The sequence below is a fragment of the Bombyx mandarina genome, chromosome 25 (genome assembly GCF_030267445.1).
Source record: "Bombyx mandarina strain Sakado chromosome 25, ASM3026744v2".
Lineage (NCBI taxonomy): Eukaryota > Metazoa > Arthropoda > Insecta > Lepidoptera > Bombycidae > Bombyx > Bombyx mandarina.
The window spans coordinates 4,830,135-4,854,115 of record NC_143231.1 but is presented as its reverse complement, the minus strand read 5'-3'; the positions used below and the strand labels follow the sequence as shown (position 1 = coordinate 4,854,115).

The window sequence follows — 23,981 nt, the reverse complement described above, 5'->3', positions numbered from 1 at the left end:
AGTCCAACGAATGTTCATTTCAAGGCACGTTCCGCCTTTTTATACTAGCCGGCGCAGCTGGCTTATGAGTCACTTCTGTTGCAGCTGTTGTTTACGAGTGGAACGACACGGCCGGCGCACCTGGCTTGTGTGAGTCACTCCTATTGCACGTGCTATATAACATAAATATCGTTAACGCCGTCATATATATAATCTAAATCTCGGAAACGGCTTCAACGATTTTCATAAAATTTAGTATACAGGGCATTTCGGGGGCGATAAATCGATCTAGCTACGATTTATTTGCAGAAAATGTTGTTTTATTCGTGTTTTCAATAATCAACTTTACCCGACATCTATTGGCGAATAATAATACTATTTATCTTAATTGAGGGCAACTAACCGCTTCAAAGACACAACAAGATGGCGTTATCAAAAAAAAAAACAGAGCAAAGCTCGGTCATCATCTAGTTAGATTTAAACTCAATTCAAGAATTACTCCTTTTAAACTGTAATATTTAAGTAAGTTTAAAACGTAGCGTTCCAATTCACTTAAATCGAAAGCCATGCTCAAACGACATTTTAGAGGTTTTTGGCAACCTAACTGAATTGTTGAGAACTAAAGTTGTTAGGTCGTCGTCTAGAGCCGGCCGAGATTTCAACTGATATTGCTAATTGGACTGGCCGCCCTAATAGCTCTGATGGTCTTTGCCAATTAATGCTTATTGATGTCGTGCGCCGTGGATCTTCGGGTCGACCCTTGTCTCGCTTTAACCCCATCCAACCTCCCCTGCTAATAATTAATCAAGCAATTACGAAGAACCGCTCGATATAGATATTTTCGTTCCTTATAATTCGATCATGTCTCAGAGTCCTGCGTGTTCAACCGTTGTCACCTTAAGAAACTTTTCCGATTAAAACTTTCGTTAATATAATAATATCTGCTGGTAGTATATTATATTATGTCAGTTTACTGTCTTCAACTAACAAAAATTATTATCATTCGAAAAACCATAAACCTTCCATAACCGCGAGTTAATTAATGTAACTAAAATATTCTAAATTACAAAATTACAATCTTCTATCTATATATATAAAAATGAATTGCTGTTCATTAGTCGCGCTAAAACTCGAGAACGGCTGGACCGATTTGGCTAATATTGGTCTTGAATTATTTGTGGAAGTCCAGAGAAGGCTTAAAAGTTAGATAAACATGAAAATGCTTGAAATTAAATAAAAATAGCAATTTCGTTTTTCCTTTGATGTGTCCCCCGTCGGACGGATTCCTTTTGTTTGTTTTAAGTTTATTTTATACAAAGGTTTAGGTCTTTTATTTATAGATTGAGGCACTACGAAGTCTGCCGGGTCAGCTAGTAGTTTATAAATTCTTATTTGATACATAATTTCAATTCGTATTAATCAAATAACCAACTCCAAATGGAATCCGTGAAATTCCAACCAGCAATCCCTTCAGCTCTCCAAAGCTAACGTTTGGAGCAGTGAATTATGATAGATTCTTATTTCATTTATCGTTTCGTGATGCGAAAACTAAAGGACTGAACACGCTGCGAATACGTAATGCCTTGTAATTTCATACAATTTTCTGTTTACAATTCTCGGAACTCTGCTTCGGAGATGCCCCAATCAAACTTCTGAATAAAATCAAAGTAATTGACCATTCTTTTTTCGGGTCGGAACGTTTGTAAATTTGTTTGGACGACGTGACGTCTCGTAAACAAAAATTGACAAACAATAAAATTCTTCTTTCGTAAACAAGAGAGAGTATTTGTTAGTTTTATTTTCATTTTGCAAACGATTAGACTTAGGCCTTTCCATACAACGGTCCGCGTCTCTTAACAGCCCGTGCGACCTGCAGAAAGAACTACTTAAAAAATCGTGTCGCAGTAAAGAGATATTTAAATTAATTAAATATATTCATTATTAAGTACACCTTAAAAGAATAATACAAAAAAGTGTCATAAAATATCCATTTATTGTATTATTTTTGGCCCGCAATTTCTAGTCTGGGTAGCCCTGCATTAAAATAATTGTTAAACGTGCACCACGTAGCACGTACATTAGTAACAAATACATTAATACATGTTAATATTTGATAATAAATGAAGCATAAGTACAGTGACAGTACAACAACATTTTTAATACGCTTTTATTAGCTTCAGACGTATGTATGTTAGTATGTAACGGAATCTTTGAACATGATTTTGATCCCCTTCAAAACGTCGGATTAACTCGAAATTTAGTATACTTATTAAAGACCGATGACAATTTAATATTAAAAAAATATTGAAAAAGCGTGGGGTGCATGGTATCAGTAGTTATAAATATTTTATGAACAGATATGAGTAGAAGAGTTATTTTGATAATATCTTGAAAAGCACCCCACGCTTTTTTACAATAAAATCATTTATTCTTACACTATTTTTAATTGAAATTTATTAAAATTTATTTTCTATTTTTTAGTTGGATTTTCTATAAAAGCGTATTTTGTTAGTTTTTTTAAACTATTATTTATTTTCTCGAACAAATCAACTTCAATTTAGCCCTTTTACTGTTTTGAGTTGTTGTACTGCTACTATCTAAGCGGTGTACTTTCGCAAACTTAACGAAAACACATAATAGATTAAAACGAAACCGGCAAATCTCTTTATTGTTTATAACGTTTTGCATATAAAGGTTTACACATGGTTTTGTACCTTGGGGCATTAAGTGTCGGACTTGTGCCGCGGTCGGATACAAAGCCGGGGCCCCACTTGGGCGGGTGCCAGTCCTCGATAAGCCTCCCTCAACTCTCGGCTCACGTAATGTTACATAACATATTTCTTATTTAACTACGTCTTAACTGTGAGTTAAGAGAGCTCGACGAAGACCCGATAAATTAGCTTTGTGCTGGTTTCTTGATTTCTTAAAATGCACATCAGGATAAACTCATATAAGGCGCTAGATTCTAAAAACAATGAATTTGTTTAGAAAGTCCTGAACCGAAAAAAGGATTATGTTGTTTTTTTATTTAGTAAGATTTTTTTATTGCCCTTTTAGCATACGGCCCACCTAATGGCGAGTTGAGTGGTTACCGGCGCCCATGGACTTCAGCAATGACAGAGGCAGAGCCAAGCCGCTGCCTACTGTTAAGTTTCTCTCCTTTGGTCTTTCGAAGTCAGCGTCTTTCCGAAAGATATTTGATATTCTTATTCTAGATGTGTTTTTTTTCTTCTCTGGTATATATTTACACACATAACTACGGTATAACTCATATAACCCAGAAGACCATCATGGCCTTAAGGTGTGGAATCTGACTTATGCGAATGTGGCCGAAAACATAAAAAAAACAATTAGTATGTTTTTTAAAACGCTAAATATGAACATAAAATTAGTTTGATTACTTCTTAAGCTTACCTAATTTTGTTTAAACTATAAATAAAAAAGTTCAGATCCATTTTAAAAATTGGCAATAATAAAATCGGTTCCTAGTTTTATCTAGTGACTCATATAACATGTCGATTTAAGAAAGACGAGACCAAGTCTGGATATCAGCCAGAACACATTACGTAATCTAGATATGAACGACTGTAGTAATTCTATATTCCAATTCCTACCGACAGTCATATTTTAAAACACAAAATTAACTCAGTATCAGACAAAAACTTCCAAAAATCAATTTCTAAGGCTTTTGCAGGATTACACAATTTTAAGGTGAACAAACTTTAACCTCGTCAATATTTCTTATCATTACTCGAATATTCCCGATACGTTGTGCTTTAACTTCCCTAATTGTATTAAACAGATATATTGAAACAGTTCAGCTGCCATCCACTGTTTGTCTGTAAATATGTAGTACTAGCCAGTCCCTCAATTCCAACAACGGCCAATAGAAAGTTTCAGAATTAGACGACTCGCGGATACATAGGTGCAACACACAAAATAAACTGGTATTTATTTTATTAATCGCATCCGGAGATGACAAGCGAAACGAAAGCGTGCCATCTAGTGGTTGTGACCCGCAACTATTCGTCAGACGTCGGCTCAGTTCGGGTGGCGTGCTTCGGTAGAGTCGAAATGTCATCGCTCGAGTGGAATCGAGACAAAATCGTTGCCTGACTTAGGAAGCAGGGCACTAAAACTGCGATACTTTAAGACAAATATTTTTTTGTATGGAAACTAGTGACATCTTGTAACGGATGCCCCTAAACTTATATTTTGTTAAAGTTAAGGCATTTAATTATCGAACAACTAAAGTCAGAAAATAAAATAAAAAAATTGTTATAGTCAAATCGATTAAATTTTCTCAATTACAATTTGTCATTAAATGCCTTCATTAAAAATAAAATATAGGATAGGTAATATGTTACTGCCATCTACAGGAGCAATGAGAAACTAATCGAAGCGAAGCCATCTAGTGGCCGACGCCCGTAAACATTTTTATTGAGTGCTTGAGTTGCTTATCTATAACTAATTTATGTGTATTATCTATGTTAGGAAGTGTGAAGACGTCTCGGAACTGTCGTATTTTCGCAATGAAGTAGGAAACCTATGGAAATGAAACGTCAACCAAAATTTCGTGCCACTGTGACGTCATCTGGCCACAAAACATGGCGGCTTTAGTGCTGTACAAAAGATTTCAATGTTATCAGGTTTTATCGATAAACGTTCTTGGCTCATTTTATTTTAAATATTGTTGAGTATTATTTATTTGTAGAATTTATACTTTAATGGGAAGTAAGTAGGTATATTGTTATGTGCAAATATGATATGATTTAGATGGGTGAAATCTAAGACAAGTTCGTTCTTCGAATTTGCCAAGTAAACGATATGATGATTTTTAAAAGTTGCTACACTGATTTTATAAAGTTGTCGTTTGTCGCAAAACATAAAGATATGGCGTAGTTCAAAGCCATCAGCCCATTTCTAGCATGCTAAATGTTATCGTATTTTGAGTACGTGTTTTTCTTAGACTATAACAATCTATTTTAATTGTTTTGCTGACTCTAAAGTCCGTAACATACTACCGCAGCGCACCCCAAGGAAGGTGCGCCGCACCATTTGAATCACTTTCGCTTGAGAGTGATTAAAATTTTAAACTTATCAAGGGACCGCGTGAAAAAAAAAACACCTACAGAACATTTATTCATTAATTACAAACGTCATTCCTTGTGACTTCCTCTCTAAAATCACTTAATTATTAAATATTTAACAAATTTACAATAGTGTTTTACTCACTGCGGAATAAAACTGTTTTATTTAAATAGTTCCGAAGAGATTTTGTCGGTAGCCTTTTTCCCGAAATATCTAAACAGAATGTCTAAATATGTTTTGATGACATTAAAGTGGTATTTATGATTAGTGTCATGATCAATAGATTCCGACCGAAAAATGGATTTTTCGGATGAGGGCTCCATAATGAATTTAAATACATATAGATAATAGTTTTAGGGCATTAACTTTCTTGAGATCCTATAAAATACGTTTTAATTATTATTTTTGTATGTTTTAAGCATGATAAATTATGAAATTTTAAATAATCAATCATATGAAATCGATATCAAAGTCAATAAATAATGTACAACCCAAAACAGACGGCCGAACTGACGTGACAATGACATTTGGCGCGCTAAACATGGCGGATTTTCGGCCTCATTAGACGGAGACGGAGATATTTACGTATATTCATGTTTCATTTTATGTACGCACTGAAATACTGTTATATTGTTTTCCTGCGAGTTAAAGTGCTGAGTAAGAACGAGATAGATATATGTTTATGTATGTGCCTTCAAAATGGGTGCTATTTATATAAGCAATTGTACGTATAGAACAATATGTCGTGTCCCTACTATATAGGTCTATGTATTTTCGTGCTGCTCAATCTCTTTGCACGATTACCCACTGTGCATCCACAATGTCAAGAAAAAAAATATATATATCTGCCCACTCTGTGTCATATATATGCAGATACTTTATGAATAGTCATAGCGTTCACGAATGACTTCCACCGTGAGGGAATAACATCGTATGATGAGAATATAAAAAAGAAACACCCGTAAAAGAAATTGCGTAATTCCTATAAAATTGAGACAGGTCTCACGATGAGTGACGGTATTTACTTGATGTCTATGGGCTTCGGTAGCCACTGGACATTAGGAGGTTTTATTGAATATTGGTAGGACGTCTTGTGGGGTCCGCACGGGTAGTTAAAACAACCCGAGCTATTTCTTCCGTGAAGCAGTAATGCGTTTCGGTTTGAAGGGTGGGGCAGCCGCTGTACTATATTGAGAACTTATAACTCATATCTGAAGGACCCACCTTCAGCTAACCTTCACCTAGTTGTAGCACACTAGAGTGCAGGTAGCGCACCGCGCGATTTTGAACCATAACCTTTACTAGGGGGAAGTCGCCTTCTACAGCAGTGAAAAAGTAATCCTACCCGAAAAAAATCATTGTTTTTTTAAAATAGATGCGCTTGATCCAATAGAACAAGGTGTTAGATTTTCTTTACAAATTCACATTACATTCGGTAAATGGACATCTCGCTGGTACGCTCGTAAAAGAAAAAAGGTCACTTTGATTACCCTTGGAGAGAAATGTGCGATGGTTAGTTAAACATAGAAAATTGTCGTTTCTTTGTATAAACTTTTTTTAAGTGTCGTAAATGACTTTCCCGTCTTTTGTTACTTAAAAGGTAAATATTAAGCTCGAGTGATTTATGTTTTTATAATAATATTCTATTTATTACTTACAAGCCATTTCGATTTGTTTTGCTAAATACAATAATATTATATAATAATATTTTAATAAATCGGGCACATGACGCTCAAACTAACTTATCTAATACGAAAATGAACGAAGCTACAAATGTTCTTTTTCATATAATCTCTCCGTTGCCATCTCTTTCACAACGCCCGCGACTAAATGGGGAAGAAATCATAAAACACTGTGTTCATCCATCATTGTGTTATTTGAAATCTACCCCCACTAAAACTTATTAATTTCTTTACATTTCCCAATTTTGAATAGCAGAACTCTTTAATGATATCGTTTAAAAAGATTTTTGTACAAATCGCTAAATACATTAATGGCCATGATGAACATCAGTGACTATTTATTATAAGTTTTGCCGAAAATTCTATCAGTTCTGTTTGCCGATAACAACTTCTTTCTACAAAATAAAGAAGAAAAAAAACCTAACCTAAAAATTGTGTCAAATATATCAACATTTATATTAACATCAACACGCATTCCTTCACACACAGACCTTCATTTTACTAACATTTGTAAACTCTATTGCTAAACCAACATTTGAATAAAAGAAGAAAACATAAGACAGATTAGCGGCCAATAATATAGTTGCCGTTTGAAGGTTTTCGTAAGGAAACATCAAGGAAAATCTCAACGTACGAATGCCCCGATTATCCGGCAATGGCTGACCCGTAACTACGCACATTTTTCTATCCAAAACAACATTTGGCGGTGTAAACACGAACAACGAACAAAGGATGAATCGACAGCTATTCGAGAGAAATATCTTTTGCACAATAAATAGTTTTGCTTTCATAGCTCGCTGTGCTCGTGTCCTATTATTATCTGTATTGAAATTCGTTTATATAAGACACTAGCGACCCGCCCTTGCTTCGCTTCGGAAAGTGTAATTTATTATTGATTTCTCCACTATTTAATGGATGTTATTATACATGTAAACCTTCTTCTTCAATCACTCTATCTATTTAAAAAAATCGCATCAAAATCCGTAGCGTAGTTTTAAAGATTTAAGCATACATAGGCATATAGGGAGAGAAAAAGCGACTTTGTTTTATACTATGTAGTGATAACATGGGTTATCAAACAAACATTAATATTAGTTGAATAAATACTCAAAATTTTAACTAAAATGGCACAGGATTTAGTATCAATCCAACGATTTCAGTCAGACAGCTATTTCGATTTGCAATATAATGTTGACTTAGGGCTCAAATCAAATACGACAAAATCTGTTTGTAGTTTTATAAGATTTCTGTTACTAATTTTAATGCAAATATCTATGTTGTTTTGTTACTTATCGAATAGGCATACTATTAATTGTACATACACAAAACTTGCATACGTCCCATCATAGCTTATGCAAGCGTATTGTTCGCTCATACACGGGCCACTAAAGCCTCAGTCTCTCCAGGCCATCCAATTCCGTTCCTGCAGGATAGCCGTCTGAGAAACGTGATACGTTAGGAATGTTGATCTTCATGATGACCTAAATTTAGAACTGATACGCAAATATCTTAAGGAAGCGTTAGAACGATAACCCTTTTATCGTGGCCGCCACTAATTAAATAAATAATAAATAAATAAATATTTACTAACAATCACGCCACGTTAACTGGTCCTGTGCTAAGTTCGTAAAGAACTTGTGTTACAGGTACCAGATAACGGAAATAAATGTAAGATTTTTATTAAACACATACATAATATATTTAATATACATCCATAGCACTGGAAAAGACATTTTATTTTTATCATACAAATATCTTCTCTTGGCGGGATTCGAACCCGCGACCCCCTTGGGCAGTAACCATGTCACTTACCACTACACCAGATGGCCGATATCCAATCTAGGCGACGAGGCAACGTAAAGCCGACTTCACCCTAAACATGTCTCCCCGGAACTTTCGGATCCGCTCTCAGTGCTTTAAAGCTCTTCAAACACCGATCACTGTCCTCGTGGAACTCTTCGTCGTAATCGACGAGGTCATTCCAACTACTCGTAGACCAGTAGGTGAGCTCAGGTGCTCAACTTGATAGAGTTTACTAACACTTGCCCTCGCAATAGCACTGCCTTACAAAACGGCTGCGCTTATCGTGGGGTTGGCGTCAGTGCGTCATTTTCGGAATCACTGACCTTTAGGTTCAATTCATTGGCCGCGATCTGGTAGTAACATGACGAGAGTTCAATTACATATTGCTATATATTTCATATTATAATATATGTAAACGGTATCTGTTTATTGTATGTATATACCTAGTCAGGTCATAAATTCTGTCACATGTTTAATGTAAAATAATTGAAACAAGTTTATTATATAAGTAACCATTCATATACCAAAATGAATTTAACAAAACATAGATTCTTATGACACTAAAGTTTATTCAAAATGACCTCCGTGATTTTGAATACAGGCCTTCAATCTGCGCGGCCAGTCGTCTATCGCAGCATGAACAAGGTCCATGTCAATATCGGCGGCTGCCTTAATCAAGGATGTCTTGAGTGACTCCAAATTGGGATGAGGCTTTGAGCATGCCTTTTCCTCCAAGTGTTGCCATATCTTGTAATCTAACGGATTCAAATCTGGACTGGAGGAGGGCTAGGCTTCGTGCCGGATGAAGTCGATTTCACGCGCCGCCAGCCAGTCTTGTGTGCTCTTCGCTCTATGAGCTGGCACCGAATCTTATTGGAATACCCAGTGCCTGTTATTGAACATGGTATGAGAAACAGGTTCCACAAGGTTCGTTAGGACTGTATTTTGATACCAAACTGCATTCGTTTTTACACCTTTCTCACAAAAATGTACCTCTGTTAAGCCCCAATAAGAAACTCCCAACCATACCATGAGCGAGGATGGAAAATGACCTCGTTGGACACGCGGAATACGGTTGCTCGCTTCTTCACTACTGTGTGCGTACACCTTATCATTTTGTTTGTTGTAGCTCTCTTCTACGGTAAAAAATTTTTCATCCGAAAAAAGAATTCCCAATATTTTTTTCCCGCGTACCGCTTCAACAAAGCGCGGCATCTCTTCAGTCTCAGGTCCATTAGACGAGCATTCAAACGATGTCCTGTTTTTCTTCAATATGCCCGAAGCCCTAAGTTTTCATTTAACACCCTTTTCACCGTGGTTCTGCTTAACCCCATCTGAAGGGCCACAGTTTCTGCTTACGTTTGGGATTTCTTTAAATTTGCGCCTTCACAGCTTTTATCACTGCTGGAGTCCTAACAGACCGAGGGCGACCACTTCTTGACCTGTCATCTACACTAGAGTCTTCATTGTATCGTTTGATGGTACGATAAACGAATCTTTTGGTTATATTAAAATTTTTCAGTATGTTAAAAATTTGAATTGGCGCGTAACCGCAACGATGCAACGCAATAACTGCAACACTGTCTTCTTTAAGCGTCCACTCCATATTTATAAATGAGTAAAATTCTAAAAGTATACATTTTTATTTTCATGAACAATTCGAAATTCGAATTCAATAAACTTTTTTGTGGCCAGCATTCTAAAAGAAAAGTTTTTACTGTGTAACAATACTTATGACCTGACTAGTTATATTCTATAATAATGTATTGTCTATGGTACACCGCAACATACCTGCTATATCTTTATATTTTCCAGAATTTCTGTAAATTAAACGGTTGTCTGGAAGAGATCGCTTTTCGCGAGACCGCCTATTGTTGTATATGCTTTTTGACTGTTTCTTGAATGTAAATTGTGTTTTCGTGTGCAATAAAGTGTATTCTCTCTCTCTCCCTCTCTCTCTCTCCGTCTCTCTCTATCCCTCTCTTTCTCTCTCTCTCTTTCTCTCTCTCTCTTTCTCTCTCTCTTTTTCTCTTTCTCTTTACATATTGTATTTCTCGCATTGCAAAACACGTATTAATTGACATGAGTGAAACCATAAACGTGAAAGGACATCCAATTAGCGTCGGTTCGGTCTACTCAGCGCGATGCAGCCATGGTAACGCGAGATGAGTTCGCTCGATCGATATGCCTCACACCAAAATTTCTTAGTCACGTCAATTCATTATAAATTGTTAGCCCACTGAGTTTCTCGCCGGATCTTCTCAGTGGGTCGCGTTTTCGATCCGGTGGTAGATTCTGCGAAGCACTGCTCTTGCTAGAGCCAGTGTTAGCAACACACCCGGTTTGAGCCCCGTGAGCTCACCTACACGTCAAGGAGAAGCTGATATAGCCTCTCAAGGCTATCAGCATTATCAGCATAGGTAGGAACAAAAAAATTGTTTAAGAGTTTTTGATTTTTTTAATATCTTAGATATGTGAACGGCTAACTGGTTACTGGAACCCTGACACGAGTTATATCGGGAATACTGCCACCTACCTTGAGACATGAGGAATTATTAGAGTACATCGCTGGTCTCTTGAAGTTCTTTCTACTTTCGCGAGGACGGGACCGGAGAGCTGGAATATGCTAATAGCTAGTTACCCAATCGCCTCAGAAAGAGTCCCGACAGCCCAAGAGTAACCGATTCGCGAATCCCTTTACTGTTTTTATTAAATTAAATCAAAAACACATGTTTTTCATAAAGAATTAATAGAAAAAAACAATTTTTTTTGGAACGAAGTTCCTTATGGGACTATCCGGAGGGGTACCATAACCGGGAAAAAACGTCCGTAACGTAAGATTTTTATTAGTAATGCACACAGTGTACGACTTAACTTTGTAATAACGTACAAAGTAGTAATGCACGCAATGTACAACTTAACTTTGTAATAACATACAAAAATTACATATTTTTTTATGATTCAATGACCTTTTTTTGTGATTGAAAGATTACTGGTGGCCCGAAGGCCTTTCCAGTTTCACCAGGACAAGTGGGCGAGCAAATGCTCAGCCAGGAGGGGTGGGATTTGCTAACAACTGCCCGAGCGCCTCCGAAGGATACCTAGCAACTCTAGAGCAACTGCTCCGCGAATGAATCTACTACCGGATCGGAATCGCGACCTGCTAAGAAGATCCGGCGAGAACTTAAAATTAATATTTTTTATAATAAGGAACTTTGTTCCTATCCGGTTTCCAACGACACCACACATCTTTTTTTTTCAATTTCTTACTACTGCTACCACATTACTGTAGGTATTCATCATATTTTATTTATTAAATCCTAAAATAACATTACCCTATTTAACCGAATAATATAGCATATTCATTGTTCAATTTTCATAATATAATATTACTTGAACCACATATTATCGGAGGAACAAAGTAAATAATTACAGCGCCCGTACAGACGTTTCTAATTAAAACAACTGGTATATATTACGACCGTGAACAATGTGTAAATTGATTGCGGCCCCAACACCTATTTAATATCGGTACACGTGATCATCTGGTAATTACTTTCTATCGTTACTTATTAGAGGATTATCGGAACTTATTATTTAAACAAAAAAGTATTTAGCGACTGTTTTTTTATTGCTTAGATGGTTGGACGAGCTCATAGCCCACCTGGTGTTAAGTGGTTACTGGAGCTCATAGACATCTACAACGTAAATGCGCCACCCTCCTTGAGATATAAGTTGTAAGGTCTCAGTATAGTTACAACGGCTGCCCCACCCTTCGAACCGAAACGCATTACTGCTTCACGGCGGAAATAGGCGGGGCGGTGGTACCTACCCGTGCGGACTCCCAAGAGGTCCTACCACCAGTGAGATATTACTTTACTGAGATTACTTCTGGTAATTACTTTCTATCGTTACTTGTTAGAGGATTATCGGAAATTTTTATTTAAACAAAAAAGTATTTAGCGACTGTAACTGCCAAGGTTTTTACGGCAGTAAGCGCATGTGAACCGCCGTGGTATATTTTTCGAATGACATTTCATGCGATCTTCGGATGTCGTTGACAGTTGACAGGTAGAGTTCGACGTTTAAACATAGTTACTGATGATAACAAGCAGACACACATCTCAATTTGAAGGGTCGGGTAGTCGTGTGAAAGTAAAATACTATCAAAATACTACCCGATATTATTCCTTTATCGTGGGATTCACTCATGAACATCATTCTATTAAGTAGCTACGTGATTCATTAAAAAGTTGGTAGTCGCTTGCAGGCTTTGAACACTGGCACAGACGCATCGCTCAATGCGAGTTTATGGGATGCCTTATCCTTTAGGTCACAACGCCTTCCGACATGCTATATCTGATTTGCTGAATAGAAACTATTCATCCAAAATACAGCAGCCTCAATTCAAAAACAAAATAAACGAATCAACTTGTTTTTAATTTTCTATTTTGTTGTATATGTTTCGTATTAACTAAATAATAATTAAACTAAACAAGTATGTAATACTGTAATTTTAAATTTTAGTTTTTTTTATTACTATTATCAAGTCGGAGTCATCACTATTCTGTAAATACCATAAAACCATAATACCAAATACCATAAAACTAATAGAAACTCTATTATATGATCTAAACAATGAGTCGATAAAGCTTAGATGCGATATTTAATAATTAATACAGAATAAATTAGGGCAAAGAATAAACATCTGAGAGCTATGTGCCTACGCCATATTACTAAAAATATAACGGTAGATTTTTCATCGTTGAAGTTGTATATTTTAGTAGTGGATTAATTAAAATATATGCCAACTGCCTGATTTGAGGCTAGAATGATCTGAATAAAATCTCCAGCGCTTCCTCAACACCCTTGACGTGTCGTTTCTCAAACGATACCCGAGAAGTTTTTCAGCGGCATGTAATTTTAGCCAATAACTAGCTATTTAGCTAATAACGAGCTATTCATATGTTTTAGTAACCTTTTATATTGTGAGATAAGTCGTATTACAGTTTAAAAAAATATATAATCCCTTTACTTTTTATTTTATTTACATTTCGCAAGCAAATATGATATATCAGAACTATAATAATTAATCTATGTTTGTATACCATTCTTAGGCTAAACCAAATTCTAATAGCCTATATCCTATCATATTTACTGAAATGTATAAATATTATAGGCAGTGTATGTTATAAGGTTTGCACTTACATGTAATATAATCTTTCAACTATAATGAAAAACAGAAATGTCTAGCAAGCAATTTAATGACGTTATATCCAAAGTACCACATATATCTCAGTTTTAATAATTAATTAATAATAATTAAATAATATAAATAATTTTCCAAAAACAACGAAAACAAATCGAATCATTAATAACAAATACAAATTTACAATTATAAAGCTATGTAAATATGTATCATCAAAGCAGAAACCGGATTATAATATCATTTAAATAATAAATTCATAAACAACTGAATCTACAAAGTCTAAGAAATAAATCTAGGAGCGTATCCTCACAAAGTCTAACTACAAAATTCGCTTTGAGTGCTTTGTGTACACGAAGGCAATCAAATATATATTTTTCTCTCTTGGAAACAGAATCTATAAACAAAAAGCGCTCATCCTGCTTTCAATTCAATTCAGGGAAAAGCAAAGCCGACCCGATCGAAGGGAAACGCGAGGATTACGTTAAGGGGACGCTTATATTCCGACTGTTTGCGGTCTTACCGACGAAAATTGTTTATTATTTATATCAATAACTTTATAAGATGATGTACAGTGACGTGCAAAAGTGCACGGATAGTACAGTAAAAATTCTACATTAACGCCATCTGTTATTAATCGTGCATCGTTATTTAGTAATAGTATTATTCTATGTAATGAAATATTTCTATGTGTTTTAAATGTATTATTTAAATTAGAAATAAAATTTGTGCATTTAGGAATACAATAACTACAGTTAGAATGTAATGGGTTTATAGATAAAAACGTAAAAGCAAAACGCATGTAGTATTGAATAAATGAACAACGACATCTGGTCGTACTGTTTTTATTAAGTTGGATCAAAAGGCTAGTGAATTATGGTACTTATGTTTTTCACGTAAAATCTGCAGTTGATCCGTACATGGCTTGTACAGAAAACCTTTATAGGCTTTGATTGACAGAAAAAGATCTCCAACACTCAAAATGCAATGCAAAATCTTCGCGGGAGAAATAGAAAGAGAGCGGTGAAATCAACTTTGGCGTAAGCAGTGTTGCAAATCCACTTTGTATCCTACCACTGCTTCAACTGCGAAACAATCTGCTGTCGATCTTTCGGTGACATTCATATTTTATATAATATGAGCTCCAAAACTTACTTAGTATCAGATATAATGCATAAATTCGTCGGCATCTTATCTTATGTTATTATATATATAAAAATGAATTGCTGTTCGTTAGTCTCGCTAAAACTCGAGAACGGCTGGACCGATTTGGCTAATTTTGGTCTTGAATTATTTGTGGAAGTCCAGAGAAGGTTTAAAAGGTACATTAATATGAAAATGCTCGTAACAATTTTGTTTTTCCTTTGATATGCCCCCCCCCCCTCGGACGGATTCCTTTTCCTATACAAAAGTTTAGGTCTTTTATTTCTCGATTGAGGCACTACAAAGTCTGCCGGGTCAGCTAGTAGTTTATAAATTCTTATTTGAAACATAATTTCAATTCGTATTAATCAAATAACCAACCCCAAATGGAATCCGTGAAATTCCAACCAGCAATCCCTTAAAAAGAGAACTTACAATGGCCGCGCCACAGTTTTGCAAGCGGAACGAGCGCGACGACAGTTCAACAACAATTGTTTTCTATAAAAACCAATTCGGTTATCCTAAAAGATAAACTGAAATTAGTCAACCGAATCCCCATCGTGTCTGCTTAGTGACACGGCTCACGCGCGCCGTAGAACAAATCCAGAAGATTAAGTCATCGAAAAATTTGATGCGTGCGCCCTGCCCGCCCTCTAGGCTTAACGGTGAGGCGACGTCATTGGATAACAGGAGCGGAGTTAGGATTAAATTTGCACTGTAAGCAATTCGAGACAACAATTTTGCAATTTACTTAGACGTTTTGCTGTTTTACTCAATTTTTTAATTAGACGAATATAATATTTAAAAATGGCGATCGCTTTATTCATTTATAGAATTTCTAATTGTAATATAAGTAGCAAACCCAATAATATAGTTGTCGTGGTAGGCACTAGTACTCATTTTGTGATACGTATAAGCGCTTTATAAGTACTTCTGCTCATATGAACCGATTAAAACCACAACATTTCCAGAATCAAAGAAAATTTGTTTGTCACATCAACTATGCTTGACGTAAAATGTGAAATGCATGAATAAATAAAACACGTGCACTGCATTTTGTAATCAATCTGAATCTTCACCTAAGTTAATTAAAAATTATATTGAATTGAATTTTGTTTTAAGAATCAATTTCTAAAACAGAAGAAGGAAGAAGTGAAAGTAGCCTCGGTAATCAACAAATTAAAGAGCGGACGGTTAGCGTGGTATGGACATTTGATGCGTAGAGAGAAGATGCATGTGACTAGGAGATGTATGGAAATGGTAGTGCAAGGTAGAGGGAGAAAAGGTCGACCGAAGAAGACATGAATGGAGTGTGTGAATGACGACATGAGAGAGACATGAGTGAGTGTTGAGATGACGGCTGATAGAAGAGAATGGAAGAGAAAAATTAGCTGTGCCGACCCCACCTACCTAGTGGGATAAGGTGGAGAAAAAGAAGAATTAATTTCTAAAATAAAATCTCAATTGCGTCCCTGTGAACGATGATCCTTTTGCCACCTCATACTTTCAGTTTGTGGCGTGTCACTGAAAAAGTGGCTTTAACGTTTTTAGGGGCATGAACAACGGGAGAGTGACACTTTTCACGACCTTTTTATGACTCTTGAAGCTTTGTTGGCAATTTTTGAAGAAAAATTGACGTAATATGAATATTTTGACACGTTACTTCGAAAAACCGATAACACAATTCCCCCCCCCCCCCTCCCTTAAAGAACTTAAATGACCACAGCATTATGCTATTTCTTTTAAACATCATAAAAGTTGAACATGTCCATGGTCGGGCATACGCGTTTTATTTTTAATTCGCGCTATCCTCGTATCAAACCATGTGAGTATACCAGAGTCCCAATCCCATAGCCAGCAGCAGGCAGCGGCTTGTCTCTGCCCCTCTATGAGCGACGGTACCCGCTTACCGTCAGGTGGGCCGTATGCTCGTCTGCTTGCTTGGCAATAAAAAAAACGTGCCCCAATTTTACTAATACAATACGTTATTAACACTCATTCACCAACTACTTCCACAATTAATAATAACCTGTCATTTATTTTGTTGTAATGTTATATAATATGCTTATTACTTTTTTTTTTATTTGCCTGCACATGTTTTTCCATCCTATCCATTTCTGCCATGAAGCAGTGATACACTTAGGTTTGAAGTGCGAAACAGTCGTTATACAATACAATTGAGACTTCAGTCATTCTCCAAAGTGAGTGGTGGCGTTCACATTGAGCTTCTATAACCACATAGCATCAAGTAAGCCGTGAACGCGTTCATAACTAGCTGGTTTCACATTCAACGTAACCAAGATGATTTATCTTTGTTATGTTAACCTAAACCATAGAAATGCGAGATAAAAAAGCCTCTATACTCAAACCGTGACTGCCAAATATAGTCTTCTGTATTTTATCTGACTGTACCTGTCTATAGCCATATCTGAATAAATCTAACTTCGACAAGGAATCGAAACCGAATCTGTGATTATGCAATAACGCAGATATTTTTTTACAACAATGTCACTTTTTAATTAACTTTCTAGTTTACAATAATACTAGTGGTTTTTTTTTTTTTTGCCCTTGTAGGCAGACGAGCATACGGCCTACCTGATGGTCCCCCGGTAGTCGAAATTCGACTATAATTAACTGAAATTATAAATAAGTTCGTACACTATTATGATTCTATTGTCAAGGACTATTATACTTCTTTAATCACAGATTTCGTCAAGACTAAACTTTAGACAAATATTAATAAAGAGAAAACAATATTTAATCTATTCTCAATTTGACAGACTATAACCGACAGACTGCAAAGAAAAGTTTGACAATAAACAAATAGTATGCATGCGTGTGTGTGTCAAATACATGGTAGTGTGTGTAATGTTTTCTTTATTGATTTAATGTATATTTTATGCATTATTTTAAAAAAATATTAGCATTGTGCACTTCTTCTCTATAATCTCTATAAGTGTGGAAAATTTCATACTTCTCCGTCTGCGCAATTTTCGTAAAAAGGGACACAAAGTTTTTACTTCACGTATTAATATATAGATATTCCGCGAGGCATTTCCAGTACATACAAAACTTTTAGTAAACTCAAGTGTGCACTGGAACTCGTTGATTTGAATAAAATTATGTAACTTGGTATTCTGCGAGTTTCCATGCGACACGACACAACCTCATTCTGTATGCACGCTGCAATTGGGTCACGGACCTTCTGAGGGGTTAAAACGTGTTTAATTAAACAAATACTTTCATCAAATAGTAAAAGAACTTAGGTTTTTTTTTAGTTTTCGCTGGTGATAACAAACGTAACTCTATATTCATTTACAAAATAAAAAAAAGCGATTTGGTGGACGTTACCGCCTTATTAGCTGAGATCACAGAAAAACCGCTTAAATAATTTCGAGCAGAAAAATAAATACTGTATTTGGATTGATACACACCCTGTATATACCAACAATAGAGCAACAACAGCAAAAAGAACAACAACAGAAATCTTATCGTTCACTTTGAAATAAAATTTGAATATCCGTACGGTAGTATGGCCATTCTATCTTTCAAAGCGGAATAGGAAAATCCTTTGCGGCAATTTTTTTTTTGAGTGTACGAGCTCACAGCCCACCTGGTGTGAAGTGGTTACTGGAGCCCATAGACATCTATAAGGTAAATGCGCCACTCACCTTTAGATATAAGTTCTAAGGTCTCAAGTATAGTTACAACGGCTGCCCCATCCTTCGAACCGAAACGCATTACTGCTTCACGGTAAAAATAGGCAAGGTGGTGGTACCTACCCGCGCGGACTCACAAGAGCTCCTACCACCAGTAAAGTTTGGTGGTAATTTCCTTTATGCACTTACAATTCGCCACGCAAACGTCATGTCACCTTAAAATGTCATGTCAATGTAAAAAATCTCTATACACTCCTAGGATAGAACAGGTTGACAGTGGTGAATGGTCTAAGAAAAGAACATTTACACAGAGACCTTCCTTTCAACACAATTAAAACAAACAAAACTAATATTCATTTTATTTACTATCTTGTAACGATACAATAAATCCGTCTACTAAGTACAGCTCCTACTACAATACTACATGGTATTCGTGTTAAACATAGAAAAATTGCATACAGGTAGTAAATGCAACAAGCTGACTAATGAGAGAAATTACTTTACTTCTAACTTACTTTCTTTATTAATTCTAACATTGTTTTAGACAAACAACAATATGTTAAATCAAAAGCTGTTCACATCTGCCATGTTTTTTATATATACTAGTGGTCGCCCATATAATTGAAATTGTAAGTTTTTACACTATTATGATTCTATTTTCAAAGACTATTATACTTTTATAATCACAAATTTCGCCAAGACTACACTATAGAAAAATATGAATAAAGACAAAAAATATTTAATCTATTCTCACCACCGACGTCAAGAACAAAAGTTTGACAATAAACAAATAATATGCATGTGTGTTGCGTCAAATACATGGTAGTGTGTGTAATGTTTTTTTTTATTGATTTAATGTATTTTTTAGGCATAATTTTTTAAAATATTAACATTTTGCACTCCTCTATATTCTCTATAAGTGTGGGAAATTTCATACTCCTCCGTCCGCGCAATTTTCGTAAAAAAAATATATACAAAGTTTTTCCTTCACGTATTAATATATATATTAGAGAAAGCAATTAATTTGTTCATTGTAATCACGCGTTAAATTTGCTTCCTCAATAGACTTTACTGGTGTTTGTCTACGGAATCAATCAAATTAAAAGTAATGCATTTTTACGCTTCGAATATTAATTCAAAGATTAATAAGCAATTATTAGAATGCTATTATAATTACAACATGGTCTCGGTGTGACGTGCGTTTATCTCGTTGAGATTTCTATGTGTGACACTTAAAATAAATAAATAAAAACAACTCTTTGAAGTCGTCGTGGCCTAAAGGATAAGACGTCCGGTGCATTCGTGTTGAGCGATACACCGGTGTTCGAATCTCAGGCGGGTACAAATTTTTCTAATGAAATGCGTACTCAACAAAATAAATGTTCACGATTGACTTCCACGGTGAAGAAATAACATCGTGTAATAAAAATCAAACCTGCAAAATTATAATTTGCGTAATTACTGGTGGTAGGACCTCTTGGAAGTCCGCGCGGGTAGGTACCACCACCCTGCCTATTCCGGCCGTGAAGCAGTAATGCGTTTCGGTTTGAAGGGTGGGGCAGCCGTTGTAACTATACTTGAGACCTTAGAACTTATATCTCAAGGTGGGTGGCGCATTTACGTTGTAGATATCTATGGGCTCCAGTTACCACTTAATACCAGGTGGGCTGTGAGCTTGTCCACCCATCTAAGCAAAAAAAAAAAACTTGACGTGTACTGTCTGCATACGCTAATTAAAAGCTTAGGTTACAATTATAATGGAACCTGCTGTCGCTTTAGCTACAGCGTTTCACGTTGCGCTCAAAAATAAATGCTATCGTAGAAATGCAATATCCCAAAAACAAGACCACATAAGCTTCCTTTAAGGACCATATTGAATATGGTTTGATCTGGTACTGGGCAGAAGCTTGACATTTCAAACGTTCGAATTCAGCGAACGTTTTTGTAGTTTTATCGATCATTCCACTGGCCACAATGTTATACATGAATCTGTTGAAAGGCTTTAACAATACCGAACCACGCCGAAAGAAAAACGTCCTTAAAACCGCAACAAAAGGCACCGACAGCTTGTACAATTCCAATTCGCATTCTTTATTCCTGAATTCCGAATTATAAAGAACGAAGAATGTATTTGAAATTAACGTATACAACTTTTCATCGCTGTTCTTTACCATCAACAAGCATTCCATTCTGCCTCTACAATCGTGTCTACTTCTATTGTAGTTCTCGTTTGGCCACGCCGAATGCACCACTAATTCGTAATTATTAATCACGTTGTCTATGTTTTTCTCTTCGTAGCCTCTCTTAGGATTAGTACTCAGACTGTACAAATATGATTGAATTATATTTGGTCCGATCAATATTAGTAATAACAAATTCAACATCACAAGCCTATGCTTGAAACTCGTCTTGACGATTTTCGAAAAACTTCTATTGGTAATGTAGCCAACGAGTATGAAAAAATTACGTCCATACTCTTTATTTTTCGTAGTGAAAATAGAAAAAAATGTTATAACTAAATAAATAACAATGATCAGTAAAATGAAAGGTTGAGATACCGAAGCAGTCAGAACGAATAAAGCGTGCCACTGACTCAAGTATCGTTGACGATGCACAACTGCAACCAAATGATCGATGTACAATGGATAGCTATATGAAAAAACAGTGGCTGCTTTAAGAGCGATTGAGAAACCTCCAAACGTTAATTCTGCATCACTGTCTTCGACGTCTTCTAGTAGCTCGTCGAAGGATCTATTTCCGAACTGTATAACTTCGATGTCCAATCCGTAGCTTTCTTGAAACATCTCGAGAATAAAAGTCTCAGTTCCGGATTGATTACGATAAGTCACGAAAGGACGTACAGGTATTGTGATGGCCTGAAACTTACAGCCTCTAATTGATATTTTCATGTGAGGCACAATGGTCCTCGTCTTTGGACATGTAGAACATAGGCATCGGAGAATTAAGGTCTCGGATCTGTTGCAAACGCTGAAGTCAGTGCGAAACGAATGTACTCCATAGCTATCTCCGGCTTTGGTTATAACTGTTGCATTGAAAATATTGTTTCTTAGTAATATTTTTCCAAGATTTTGCAGATTAGATTTTATATTCTTGATAACGATGATAAATTTTCCAAATGGATTCCAAAAATAATCATATATCGCCTCACCGATTCCTTTTTCGAATTCTTGGAAATTCTCGGCCGCCACTACGTATGCGTTGGTGTATAATGTAATTGTTTTCGAGAAAAACGTACGAGTTTTAAACTTCAAATTTCGTATTCCGTGTAATTCAGACATACGTAAGATATCATTAGGATCTATTACAGTAATATCTAAACTATCATTAAAATATTGAAGTACGTTCGCAACGCAAGAAGTTAATTCCTGATTTTCGGTATTTTCATGGTGCTGAACTTTACATTTCGAAATTTGGAAGACAAATAAAAAAACAACTAATACAGCTTTGAGACGACCGTTCATGATTGCCGAACTATGGAATTTGAATCGAAATTAATTTAAATATAATGCTTTTAACCTGCTTTATGTACGCCTATTAAATCGTGTGAACAATTTACTTTATCGTTAATCATTTCAGCTATTCAGAAACTAATAGAAAAACAACATTAACTCATTGACGCACATTGTATTTTTAATACATTAATAGATTTTGTGACAGAGCTATTAGCTCTATAGGATTTTAGTGATAAATTATATCTAAAATGATGTCTAAAATGTCTAATGATAAAATTACTTATTACTTAGACCTTGATATTTCCCATATGAAAACAAAAATGAACTGTATGCAAACTGTCATAAATATTCCATTCGAAATTATCGTAGAGCTAATTATTCGCAGGTCCTCACTGGGCATGGTTGCTTCGGTGAGTTCCTGCACCGGATCAGAGCCGAGCCGACGGCAGAGTGCCACCATTGTGATTGCGACTTGGACACGGCAGAGCATACGCTCGTCGCCTGCCCCGCATGGGAGGGGTGGCGCCGTGTCCACGTCGCAAAAATAGGAACCGACTTGTCGTTGCCGAGTGTTGTGGCATCGATGCTCGGCGACGACGAGTCGTGGAAGGCGATGCTCGACTTCTGCGAGTGCACCATCTCGCAGAAGGAGGCGGCGGGGCGCGTTAGAGACGCGCAAGCCCGCCGCCGTCGAGTGGGGGCCAGGGAGGCGGATCTCGCCCAAGCCCTGGCCCTCTAAGTGTTTCGGGTCCCCCTCATATGTCGGTCTGGGGACCGGCGAGGGGGACCTAAGAAGACGTCGTGCAAGCTGCTCTGCACGCGTTTTACGCAAGAGTATCCGGGTGATGGAACGCCGGCTATCCTCGACCCACGCTGGTTCTGACCCAGCGGGGTATTCCGTAGGATAGCTCACTCTAACCGGCGCCATCTAGGCGGGCTCCGGATAGCCTGCCGACCGAGAGGGCTGGTGGTCGTGGCGCCGACGACCGCCAGTCCGGCGTCCCGAGGGGGAAGGTGATGGGAGAGATGTACTCCGCACTAAACACTTCGCTTTCCCCCCTTTGCCTTTTCATGAGTTCTGTCTCTGTCTCATGTGAGGTTTGGACGTTGGTTGTTGAGCGACAGGAGGTGTTCGACTCCGACATGCTCCGCCCGCCACTACGGACGGCGGTCCGGCGATTTCCTCCTTATTACGAATTGTTGTTGTGGCTATCATCACGGGGCTTTTAAAAACTCCGAAATGTCGGCCAAATACTAAACGTGAAAATAGCGGTCAGAACCCGTTAAATAATGTATTAAGAATCAATGTGAAACGGTCAGTTATAAAAGGTTTTATATACCTATAGGTGTAGAAAAAATACACTCGTTAGTCCGCTTCATCAAAAGACCCCAGAAATAGAGGGCTCGTTAGGTACCGTACGTTTTTTAGCCGATTTCATTTTTACTAGTGATCCCGCAGTAGTCGAAATTCGACTATAATTAATTGAAATTATAATTTAATTTATGTTTAAACATTACTATGGGTCTATTGTCAAACACTAATATTCTTTAGTATAATCACAATTTTTTTCTGAATAATATTAAAGACAAACAATATTAATCTATTCTCAATTTGACACCAGATTTTAAACAATAATAAAAGTTTGACAATTCACAATAAACAAAGAGAATATTTATAAGTATGTGTTGTGTCAAATACATGGTAGTGTTTGTAATACATTTTTATTGATTTAATGTATTTTTTAAACATAATTTGAAAGGAATATTAGCATTCTACACTCCTTCTCTATATTCTCTATAAGTGTGGCAAATTTCATACTCCTCCGTCCAGGCAATTTTCGTAAAAAGGGGTACAGAGTTTTTGCTTCACGTATTAATATATAGATAATTTTCTAATTAGCTCACATTAAGGTCATTTTGAGGTATTTTTACAATTTGCGGCGTG

At 36.4% G+C, this 23,981-nt stretch overlaps 2 protein-coding genes across 4 annotated transcripts in view; one reads left to right on the top strand and one right to left on the bottom strand.

The window, feature by feature from the left end:
• LOC114243892 (uncharacterized) overlaps positions 1-23,981 on the top strand; it is a 404,128-nt gene that overhangs the window by 339,650 nt on the left and 40,497 nt on the right. The gene's annotated exons all lie outside the window — the stretch shown is intronic.
• On the bottom strand, positions 20,309-22,045 carry LOC149499831 (uncharacterized). The gene has a single exon (XM_089738542.1). The coding sequence runs from the start codon at positions 22,043-22,045 to the stop codon at positions 20,339-20,341; it is 1,707 nt and encodes a 568-aa protein (XP_089594668.1). The 3' UTR covers positions 20,309-20,338.